This window comes from Odocoileus virginianus, chromosome 19 (genome assembly GCF_023699985.2).
Source record: "Odocoileus virginianus isolate 20LAN1187 ecotype Illinois chromosome 19, Ovbor_1.2, whole genome shotgun sequence".
Classification (NCBI taxonomy): Eukaryota; Metazoa; Chordata; class Mammalia; order Artiodactyla; family Cervidae; genus Odocoileus; species Odocoileus virginianus.
In genome coordinates, this window is record NC_069692.1 from 50,465,535 (window position 1) to 50,477,961 (window position 12,427).

Consider the following 12,427-nt stretch of genomic DNA (forward strand, 5'->3'; position numbering starts at 1 on the left):
AGATATATGTGATTTATAATATGGTCAATTTCTGACCTTTCCTGTATGCTATGCTTATATGTAAAATACTTTAATGTAGCAATACTTCCAGACTTTCTCTATGAATTAAGACCTGACACTGTCATTTTAAAGTGAGTGCCTCATAGGGGTTCCCTTTTGCAGTGGGAATGGGGTAGGCAAACCGAGGTGTCTGAGGTCACACATCAGGATGGAATAACAGTGGAATTTACAAGTTTCTGAGTTTCAGCCTTATATTTGTATTTTCTCGTGCATCTATATTCTACTAAAATAATCTAAGGCAACTTGTTCTCTCAGTATACAAATATTTCATTAAGATAGTTACAAAAATGATACCCCAAACTATTAGTAACTTCAAACATGTCTACCCATGTTATTGTTCAATATGCCTACTCATTTTGCAGCAAACAATTAAGAAACAAAGAAAACGGTCTATGACACAGAAACAGAGGAAACCTCATACATTAGGGAAAGAAGTGAATCGCCACTTACCAACAGCAATACTTAAACTGAGGAAACATTACCTTCAACCAACGGCAATGTCTTTCATCTTTTTTTTTTGAGGGACCAGAGTATCTCCCGGGGACACTCTGGGTGCACTCACCAGGACAGCGCTGCTCACTGCATCTCCGCACTTCCTCCCCTGTCCCTTCGCAGGGCTGCCCGGTCACGGCCGCGCCCTGGCAGGTCCGCATCCTTCTCTCCCAGCCTCCGTCACAGGACCTGGAGCAGCCACTCCAATGACCCCATGGATTCCACTGCCCATTGGCTGAAAGAAACACGCCACCACGGTCAATGGCAGTAACATAGGACTCACCGCTTTAGGTATTCTGAAATGTGAGGACCACGACTGTTCAGTTTTTATTAATCTACCACCGCAAATATAGTATACACAAATATTTGACTTTCTGACCAGATTTAGAGCACTGTGATGAACAGAAACGTCTATAGGCTTGTCAGGATCTACAAATGGACACAATTGAAAAAGAGTACAAGTTCAGCTCTAGACTTCATCGATTTAATCAATATTTAATATAATATAATTAATTTGATCTAATTTAAGAAGTTGCTGAATTTTGTTGCCTTCTTAATGCAACATACAGTAGAATGAGCCTTGGCAGAATTGGTTTCATTTATAAAAATGTATAACGATCGGTTTACCCCACGACTGTCGTGCATGGCTCTGTCACAGAGCCTAACGGCAGGCATCCTGTAAATGCAACCCGCAGGCCTCACCTGTGCACTCCGGGTTGTAACACTCTCTGCTCTCTGCCCAGGGCCCCCTGCACTCCGAGCCCCCATGAGCGGCAGCGGTGCACAGTCGGCTCCTCTGCTGGGTCCCATTCGAGCAGGTCACGGAGCACTGGCTCCAGGAGCTCCACTCCTGCCACTGTCCGTCGACTGCAAGGCAGAAGCAGAGATGGGATGAGGTAGTTTCCAGGAGAGGAGGCTATATACAACGTAGACGCAGGTCTTTACTGAACTCTACAGATACTGCGCTTGTGACACATTACAGTTCTTTAGCGACCTTGTGTACGGCAAGTCTATCAGTGCTATTTTTCCAACAACATTTGCTTCCTGTGTCATATTTCAGTAACTCTGACAATAATTCAGACATTTTATGATTATTATATTTGTTATGGTGGTCTATGATCAGTGATCTTTGATGTGAATGTTGTCATTGCCTTGGGGCACCAGGCACATACCAGACAGGGAACTCAATAGATAAGTGTTTTGTGTGTGTTCTGACTGCTCCACCCGGCAGCTGATCCCTCATCTCTCTCCCTTTCTTTGGGCCTCCTTATTCCCTGAGACCCAACAATAATGAAATCAGGTCAACCTGTAACCCCGCAAAGGCCTCTAAGCATTCAAGTGAAAGGAAGAGTCACACATTTCTCACTTGAAATCAAAACCCAGGAATTAATAAGCTTAGTGGGGAAGGCGTGTTGAAAGATGACACAGGCCAAAAGTCAGACCTCATGACAGTCAGCCAAGTTGTGGATCTAAAGGAAACTCCTGAAGGAAATTAAATGTGCTACTCTTATGAACACTGGAATGAACAAAGCCTTCCTGCTCACACAGAGAAAGTTTGACCGGTCTGGAGAGAAGATCCAACCAACCACACCATTCCCATAAGCAGAAGTCTCATCCAGACATAACAGGGCCCTGAAGTGAAGTTGCCCAGTCGTGTCTGACTCTTTGTGATCCCATGGACTGTGGCCTACCAGGCTCCTCCATCCATGGAATTTTCCAGGCGAGAGTACTGGAGTGGGTTGCCATTTCCTTCTCCAGGGTATCTTCCCGACCCGGGGATTAAACCCGGGTCTCCCACATTGTAGGCACACGCTTTACCCTCTGAGCCACCAGGGAAGCCCAAACTATCTTCCATTCTATGAGGGCTGAGAGAGGTGAGGAAGCTGCAGATGAAAAGTTTGAAGCTGGCAGAGACAGGTTCATGAAGCTGAAAAGAAGCTGTCTCCATAACATCAAAGTGCAAGGTGAAGCAACAAGTGCTGATGCAGAAGCTGAGGCAATTTATCCAGAAGCTGTGGCCAAGATAACTCATGAGGGTGGCTACCCTAAACAACAGATTTTCACTGTATATAAGCAGCCTTCGACTGGAAGAAGATGACATCTAAGACTTTCATATTTGGAGAGGAGAAGTAAATGCCTGGATTCGACAGGCTGACACTCTTGTTAGTGGCTAATGTAGCTTTTAACTTGAAGCCAATCCTCATTCACCATTCTGAAAATCCTAGGGCCCTTAAAGTATGCTAAATCTCCTCTATTTCTTCTATTAATGGAACAACAAAGCCTGCATGACAGGACATCTGTTTACAACATGGTTTACTGAATATTTTAAGCCCACTGTTGACCTACTGCTCAGAAAAAAAGATTTTTTTTTTTTCCCCAAAACGTTAATGCTTATTGACAATGCCCTTGGTCGCCCAAGAACTCTGATGTGGACAATGAGACTAATGTTGCTTTTTCATGCCCGCTAACATAATGTCCATTCTTATGGATGGAGATCAAAGAGATATTTTGACCTTTAAGTCCTATTATTTAAGAAACACATTTTATAAGCCTGTAGGCACCAGATATAGTGATTCCTCTGATGAATCTGGGCAATGAAGAGGAAACCTTCTGGAAAGGATTCACCATCCTAGATGCCATTAAGACCATTCATGATTCATGGGAAGTGCTCCAAATAACAACACTAACAGAAGTTTGGAGGAAAATGATTGCAACCTTCATTGACTTGAAGGGGTTCAAGACTTAAGTGGAGGAAGTAACTGCAGATGTGGAAACAGCAAGAGAATTAGAATTATATGGGGAGCGTTAAGATGTGACTGAATTACTGCAATTTGATAATAAAACTTGAAGGGTTGAGGGATTGCTTGTTATAGATAAGTAGATAAAGTTTCTTGAAGTGGAATCTGCTCCTGGTGAAGATACTGTGAAGATTGTTGAATGACAACAAAGGATTTAAAATATGACATAAATGTAGCTGATAGAGCAGAACGGAAGTCTGAGAGGACTGATGTCAATCTTGAAAGTAGTTCTATTACAGCAAAATGCTATCAAACAGGATTACATGCTACAGAGAAATATTTCATGAAATGAAGAATCAGCCAATGTGGGGAACTTTTCTGTCTCATTTTAAGAAATCACCACTTCCATCTGAGCCCTCAGCAACAACCACCTTGACCAGTCAGTAGTCACCAACATGTGGGCAAAAGCCTCTACCAGCATAAAGATTACAATTTCCTGAAGGCTCAGATGATGGTTAGCATTTTTTAGCAATAAAGTATTTTAAAGTTAAGGTACTTACATTGTTTTTAAGACATAATGTTATTATTGCACAGTTAAGAGACTACAATATAATGTAAACATAATTTTTATGTGCACTGGGGAACCAAAAAATTGGTATGACTTACTTTATTGTGATATTCCCTTTATTGAGGTGATCTGGAACTGAACCTGTGATATTTCTGAGGTGTGCCTGTACAAGGTGAAACCAACCTTGAAGATGAATGCCAACCAAGAGACTCTAAATGAATTCAATTAGATGTTATTATCCTCCAAACAACTATTACCTCATTCTTCATTTCTATTTACTTTTATGTGTCTATTATCTCTTTTTACTGATTTATTTCTTCAAATATATTTACTGACCACTTAAAAAGACAAGACCTTGATTTTGGAGATGGGTACAGGTAGCAATGAATATGATAAATAATAATTGCAGAACTCATATTTTAGAAAAGGACTCCCTAGAACAAGTTACAAATTTAGTTACATGCCAAATAAATTAATCCTATAGCATTGCTGCAAAGGATGATTTCAAGACAGAGTAAGACAAGAGTTTGCAGGGCCTGGGGAGTCTTCCATGACAAAGCAAGTTTTCAAGGACACTTGAAGGATAATAGGAAGTCCCCAGGAAAGCGCTTGTTCCATGAAGATACACAGAGGTGCTGGGCAGGACCCAATGGGGGGCATTGTGAGCATCACCCAGACAGCCAGGTGAATAACTACCAGGGAGGTCAGGGAAGAGACAGGGGCCAGATTTCAAACTTTTTGTCAGCTGTGTTATGGATTTTATCTCTTTGCTCTGATCGTTGAGCAGCCATTGGAGGATTTCAATGGGACTCTGATCGTATCTGGTGCAAGGCAGGAAAGAGCGGCAGGAGAGGCCCAGGAGGTTCTGAGCTGGAGGCGGGAAGGTGCCCGGGTGGCATCCTGGGGAGATCAGGGATGCGAGGGAAGGGCCCTGAGTGGAGAGAGACCAAGGGGACGCCCAGGTGTCCAGGCTGGAATGGAATGCAGATGGTTGAGCCTTTCTTTGGTAGTTCAAATTGAGATGCATTTATTTATTCACTAATTCAAATGACTGTTGAGAATCTTTCAGTCATCAGACACTGTGATAAGTGTTACAAGAAATACAAGAATTTGAATTCCAACCTCAAAAATCTTTTATAACTCATCAAAAGAATTACTGTATGCACACAAGTAAGTAAATACACAATGAAAAGCAATACCAATTTAACACAGCAATAAAAACCTTCAGAAAACTCACTAGTATGGGAAGATTTGGATAGATTAGACAAAGCAGAAGCATTCATGAAGGTATAATCCCATAGGCCACAAACGACAAGTGAGAAAAGGGATCAGACAAAATATTTACCTGAAGTCATTAACTAGCATATAAGTGTTAAAAATGCAGGATATTACTGTCCACTTTTTCCCAATGTCATTCAATTGCTTTTCATCTATTTTATAAACCCAAAGTTATAAACTAATGCTTCTGTGAAGACCCACCCTGACAGAATAGGATTGAGTACTTTGAATCTAATTTCAGATTGTGCAGGGAGCTATTAAAAAGAAAGTTATTTAGTATGTATCTAGTGGTACTGTGTGGTGAAAAAAAGTCATAAAAGGCCAATTAAATCATACCATTCATGTCACTTAGCATCTCACTTTTTAGCACCTGACAGTCTTATTGACTATATAATCCATTTGCCAGACAAAAAAGAAAAGTCTAGCGAATCCATTTCCTCTAGATGTTGGCTTTGAAGATAAGTGTGTTTTCCATTTCAGAATTTTGCTTTTCTAACATAACACTTACTAAGTTTGCATTCAAAGGAGAAAGGTTAAAAAAAAAAATAAGATTCATACCTTCACTGTATGTACCATCTGTTTGGCCAAAAATTGTACAAGTATTCAAGCTACTGAGAACATTCAGAAAGCAACAGAGAAACAAAGATGAATTAAGTGATACCAGTCAGTTCAGTGCTAAGTGACTAGGATAAAAGAATAGAATATCTGATATTCTTAAGAATTCTGCTTTAAAGTAAAAAATTTAGTAGTTTTTAGGAATGTAACAGTTGTACACTCACTACAAAGAAGAGAGGGTGAGTGTCTACAGCTAGAAAGATGTACATTTAGGAATGAGTGAGATAGAGAAGGGCTCAGAGTAGATAATTCAGCAGGAGGCTGTAGTATGGGTGAGGAGAGAAAATATCTTGCTGAAGACATATTAGACATATTAGAAAAACAGATTATTTGTGAACTGTTTTGCTCAGTAGGATTTTTTTTGCAAGAAGACCTTGCATAATCATTGTTAACATTTTTTTTAAACATTTTCAATCTATACTTTTGTAATATTAGTTCAGTCTTTCTGTCAAAGTACACATTTTATGTTGTGGCTAAAGTTCAAGAATGAGTTAAATTAGACATTTGAGGGAATTTTGAACTTTGACACCACTATAAACATCAGCAAAATATACACTTTATATAGGAAATTTTGTTTAGAAATCAGTTACAGAAAATAAATAATAATGAAAATGTATCAAGTGTAAGTTTTTGATGTGTTATTTTACACTGGGAACTAGAAGTCTCTTTTTGTGAATATTCCCTGCCCATTATGAAAGAATGGCTGTGACAAAGTAACTGATTATATACTTTCTGAAAGGGAAGAAAAGTCCAGTATTCCCTTAGTGTGTTATACAGTGTGATAAGTCAAATTTCTATTTCCAGTGGGAAAATGGAAAATTGAGAAGTTAGAAAGAGAGGGGTATGTGAATTTAGTTTAAAGGATTAGATAATTGACCAATATATATAGGAAAGAATTTCTTTCAATGTCAAATGGGAAACATTTATTTTGTCATCTTGGAATTGAAAAAAATCATTGATTATGTTCTAAGGTGGTGGAAAAGGTTGGTTTTCATCCCAATTCCAAAGAAGGGCAATGCCAAAGAATGTTCAAACTACTGCACAATTGCACCCATTTCACTGGCTAGCAAAGTAATGCTCAAAATCCTTCAAGTTAGGCTTAAACAGTGTGTGAACTGAGAACTTCTAGATGTACAAGCTGGATTTTGAAAAGGCAGAGAAACCAGAGGTCAAATTGCAAACATCTGTTGGATCACCGAAAAAGCTAGAGAATTAAAAAAAAAAAAAAAAAACTGCTTCATTTACAATGCTAAAGTCTTTGACTGTGTAGATTACAACAAACTGTGGAAAATTCTTAAAGAGATAGGAATACCAGACCACCTTACTTGTCTCCTGCAAAACCTGTGTGCAGGTCAAGAAGCAACAGTTACAACTGTACATGAAACAATGGACTGGCTCCAAATTGGGAAAGAAGTATGTCAAGGCTTATATTGTCACCCTGCTTATTTAACTTATATGCAGAGTTAGTCAGTTCAGTTGCTCAGTCATGTCCGACTCTTTGCGACCCCATGAACCACAGCTTGCCAGGCCTCCCTGTCCATCACGAACTCCCGGATTTTACTCAAATTCATGCCCATCGAGTCAGTAATGCCATCCAGCCATCTCATCTTCTGTCATCCCCTTCTCCTCCTGCCCCCAATCCCTCCCAGAATCAGGGTCTTTTCCAATGAGTCAACTCTTCACATCAGGTTGCCAAAATATTGTAGTTTCAGCTTCAGCATCAGTCCTTCCAATAAACACCCAGGACTGATCTCCTTTAGGATGGACTGGTTGGATCTCCTTGCAGTTCAAGGGACTCTCAGAAAAGCACATCATGCAAAATGCCAGGATGGATGAAACACAAGCTGGAATCAAGATTGGCAGGAGAAATATCAGCAACCTCACAAATGCAGATGACACCACCCTTATGGCAGAAAGTGAAGAGGAACTAAAGAACCCCTTGATGAAGGTAAAAGAAGAGAGTGAAAAAGCTAGCTTAAAACTCAGCATTCAAAAAATGAAGATCATTGAATATGGAATTCAGTCCCATCACTTCATGGCAAATAGATACGGAAACAATGACAGACTTTATTTATTTTCTTCCGCCAAAATCACTGCAGATGGTGACTGCAGCCATTAAAGACAGGAACTTCTTGGAAGAAAATCAATGACAAACCTAGTCAGTGTGTTAAAAAGCAGAGACATTACTTTGCCGACAAAGGTCCATATAGTCAAAGCTATGGTTTTCCAGTAGTCATGTATGGATGTGAGAACTAGACTATAAAGAAAGCTGAGTGCCAAAGAATTGATGCTTTTGAACTGTGGTGTTGGAGAAGACTCTTGAGAGTCTCTTGACTGATCTCTAAAGGAGATCAGTCCTGGGTGTTCATTGGAAGGACTGATGTTGAAGGTGAAACTCCAATACTTTGGCCACCTGATGCAAAGAACTGACTCATTGGAGAAGACCCTGATGCTGGGAAAGATTGAAGGCAGGAGAAGGGGACGACAGAGGATGAGATGGCTGGATGGCATCACCAACTTGATGGACATGAGTTTGGGTAAACTCCAGGAGTTGGTGATGGACAGGGAGGCCTGGCGTGCTGCAGTTCATGGGGTCGCAAAGAGTCGGACACGACTGAGCGACTGAACAACAACAAGGGTGGGAGGATAAATTAGGAGTTTGGGATTAAGATATACACACTGTTATATATAAGACAGATAAGCAAGAAGGACTTACTGTATAGCAAAGGGAACTATACTTCCCTGGTAGCGCAGAGGTATAGAATCTGTCTGCCAATACAGGAGACACTAGACACAATGTGGGTTAGTTCTCTGGCTCAGGAAGATGCCCTGGAGTAGGAAATGGTAATCTGCTTCAATATTCTTGCCTGGGAAATCCCATGGACAGAGGAGCCTGGCAGGCTACAGTTCACAGGGTCACTAAAGAGTTGGGCATGATTTAGTGACTAAATAACAACAACTGTAATAACCAACAAGAGGGAAGAATCTGAAAAAATATTGGTATGTATGTACATATAACAGAATCACTTGTGGTACATCTGAAATAAACTAAATCAGCTATACTCCAACAAAACTTTTTTTTTAAGGAAAGAGTATCACAATATCATGAAAATATCTGAACCAAGAAGAAAAGAAGAAATGTCTTTCAGAAATGGTAGTGTTATTTCACTGAAAAAAAAAAAAAAAAGTTGAGGTTTTTGAGAGGTGGAAATTAAGAGCTCTGTTTTGGACATTTAAGCATTTCCCAATCTGACATGTACATTACACTTCAGGGATAAATGCTGAGATACTTAAAATGAAAACCAATTATCATATGATACACCTTAGGTTTCTGTTTCATAAGCACAAGCCAAGAAGAGACTTTTTTCTTATTTGATGCTTGCTGGAGAATCCAAAGCAGTGCTGAAGCTGCCTTTCCCAGCTGCATTTAGGTTTGCTCTCCATCTGGGTGAGCTCAGACCAAACAGACTATCAAAGCACTCCCCACCCCATCTCCACTTACTCAGATGGGACTGTCTTAACACACTTACAGGGAGAACCCCAGACTCTGCAAAGCCATGAGTGTGAAAACACCTCAAAGCTTTCTTTCTAGAAATCTGTGCCTGCTGCTGCTGCTAAGTCACTTCAGTTGTGTCCGACCCCGTGTGACCCCATGGACAGCTGACCACCAGGCTCCCCTGTCCACAGGATTCTCCAGGCAGGAATACTGGAGTGGGTTGCCATTTCCTTCTCCGAAATCTGTGCCTATTGCAAGCTAATTAGCATCTTGTCGTTCTGTTAAAAAAGTCTTCCTGATGCTTTGGGGAAATGTAAACAATCCAAAACGGGCTTCCCAGGTGGTGCTTGTGGTCCAAAATCCACCTGCCAGTGCAGGAGACATAGAGGCCTGTGTTCAGTCCCTGGATGGGGAAGACCCCCTGGAGAAGGAAATAGGAACCTATTCCAGTATTCTTGCCTGCAGAATCCCATGGACAGAGGAGCCTGGTAGGCTACAGTCCATGGGGTTGCATAGTGTCTGACACAACTGAAGCGACTAAGCACACACGCATGCATGCAAACATTCCAAAACTGGTCTTGCAGGCTCTAGATGCCCTCCTGATGCACAGAGAACCCACACTGTTACTGGCCTGGTTTCCTAGACTCATGGACAACTGTGCTGATGAAGACCCACCAAGCTCTGCTCTCCTGGAACCCACAGTCTGAGGGGCTGTGGTGGAGACAGATGATGGTAAACAAGGAAACAAAGGAGAAACAAGAGTCTCAGTGGGAAGAGTTCTGAAGGCAGAACGACCTCAGGAGAGCTGAGTTCCAATCGCAGGGAGGAGCCAGAGACCTGAGCTCTGCAGAAGGTTCCACCCAAGGGCAGGCTTGAGGGCAGGAAGGCTTTGTGCATTTCAGGCAAGAGACATGTCTGGGGCTCATGAAGGGGGGACACAGCAGGAGGTAGGTCCTGAGGGCAGCAGAAGCCAGTTCTTGGGGGGGGGGAGGTCCAGCGGGTATAGGACCAAAAGCTGAGAGGCCACGAGAGGACGTTATAGTTGCAACGAGACGTGGCGTCATTCACATTTGAGCCCTTCTATTTTGTGGCTCTTTGCAGGCTGGGCTGCACAGGGCCAGGACTGGGTGTGGCAGATGTCAGCGGACTAGACTGCAGCCCACACCGGGGTAAACGGTAGGACCTGTTACTGAACTGGGCTGGAGGGGGTTTCAACAGGTAAAAATGTCTATCTGGAACATGTTGAATCTGTAGTGCCATTATAGACATAACCCAGGGAATCCTGCATTGAGTAGACTTTGTTTAAAGTTGTCTCTCCCAAATTTCCTCCCTCCCTCTTTTCTTCATAGTTTTTTCTTTCATGGAACACCATTTGACATCACATTACAAGGCATAATTTCTTCTGTGAAGAATCACCATTTTCTTGGGCTTTTCACTTTCTCTTCATTTCTATCATCAGCATTTGCATTTGGACTTTTCCAGTGTCATTTTTCAATTTAAAAATTTCAAATGCCTATTACTTATGAACCATCGCACAGAGGTGTCTAAGAATAGAGAATGGGAGGCCATATTTTAAAGCTGGAAAGATGCTAAGATCAGCCAGTCCTACCTTCACTTAAGTACTTCCTTATAAAACAGAGCCACTCTGTAGACACAAAGTTTCTTTTTTCAGGAATGTGACACATGATGACATTTTCTGGATGCAGAAAAATTAAAATTACCATGTCTAAATGGTTAGATTCCTGGGTTTTACTTTGTTATATAAGCTTCTTTCTGCAGTTGTGTTCACTTGGATGAAAAATCTGTCTCTGATATGCAGGGGACAAGTTAGTTCCTATGATATATTTTATTTTATTTTATAACTTTAAAATTTTTATTGAAGCATAATTGATTTAAATGTTGTGTTAATTTCTTCTGACAACAAAGTGATTCAGTTATACACAGATAAACATCCTTTATTATATTCTTTTCCATTATTATTTATTCAAGGATATTGATTATAGTTCCTGGTGACGATGATACATTTTAATGAAAATACTATGCTTCAATCTATTTTCTCATCTTGAGAATAACTAGTGACACTCTAGAATTGGCTGGATAACAATAAATACAAGTTAAAGTCATGAGTATTTTGAACACTAAAACCATCATTTCAACCACTGTTATGGGTTGATTCTTGTCGGCTGATTAAGTTACCAAAAGGGAAGAGTTGGGGGAGAAAAACTGGCTTTTAGGCTATCTGATTTAGGAATGGCAAAGTTGTAGAGCCTTGATTTTGATTGAATTGAGAGTTACCCAGGAAATGGGAAAGACTCCTTTGGAATACAAGACCAAAATATGGAAGAACCATATGCTGAAGAGGCCTAAACTTATGTTTCCTATCTGCCATTATTATATAAATGACAAGAGAGGAGACATCAAAATGAAATACCCTTTTAAAAAATTAGAATTAAGGATAGAAGCAATTTATCATGGTAAGACTATGGACTAAAAAAAAGTAAGTTAAGATGAAGTTTAAATGAGAAAAATATTAAATAGTACAAGAAAGCAATCCAGAATTAAGACAGACACAATTATTTTTTTAAAAAATTTCATATGCTAAGCACCGAAAGATCACCAGAATAGTGCTTAAAATCTGAGATGACACAAAATGAATACTATCACCACATAATAGACCAGAAGGTTAAGATTATAAAATAAAAATTAATTAAAGACTGGGTTAATGAGGTATCATTTGTGTTGTAAATTATAACATCCTCACGCTGAGAGATCAGGGACCTCTGAGTCAGGTAGGGCAAAGTCTCAGCATCTTTCCACTCACTGTCTCCCCAGAAGCTCCCTGCAGAGGGACTGTGGGAGGTCACCCTCTCACAGATGCTGAAGAATCAAAATACTAGCAACGCGGGAGACTGAAGCCTTGTGCTCACGGTAACAGACATTTGGGTCCAGCTCTTTTCCTCAGGACCTACGGTCTGGTGGGTCTTTCCTTCTTTTTGGAGTTTATAAGAGTTTGCAAATGTGTCTGAAAAGCACAACCAAATCAGATCTCTCTAGAAAGGTTCTGGATCCTAAGGAATGGATTTCTCAAATGCAGGACTGCTCAGTCCCATAGACTGACACACACCTACTTCTCCTTAGAAAAATCCTGCCCAAAGAATCTCTTTTGAGTATCTGGTTAAG

General features: G+C 40.6%; 1 protein-coding gene across 3 annotated transcripts in view; it reads right to left on the reverse strand.

Moving 5' to 3' along the window:
- ADGRB3 (adhesion G protein-coupled receptor B3) overlaps positions 1 to 12,427 on the reverse strand; it is an 856,417-nt gene that overhangs the window by 504,606 nt on the left and 339,384 nt on the right. For all 3 annotated transcript variants that reach the window (XM_070450225.1, XM_070450226.1, XM_020897092.2), the window contains 2 exons: positions 1,255 to 1,419; positions 623 to 787 (listed from right to left, as the gene is read on the reverse strand). In XM_070450225.1, coding sequence (XP_070306326.1) covers positions 623 to 787; positions 1,255 to 1,419 — 330 coding nt within the window. The remainder of the gene's footprint in view (positions 1 to 622; positions 788 to 1,254; positions 1,420 to 12,427) is intronic.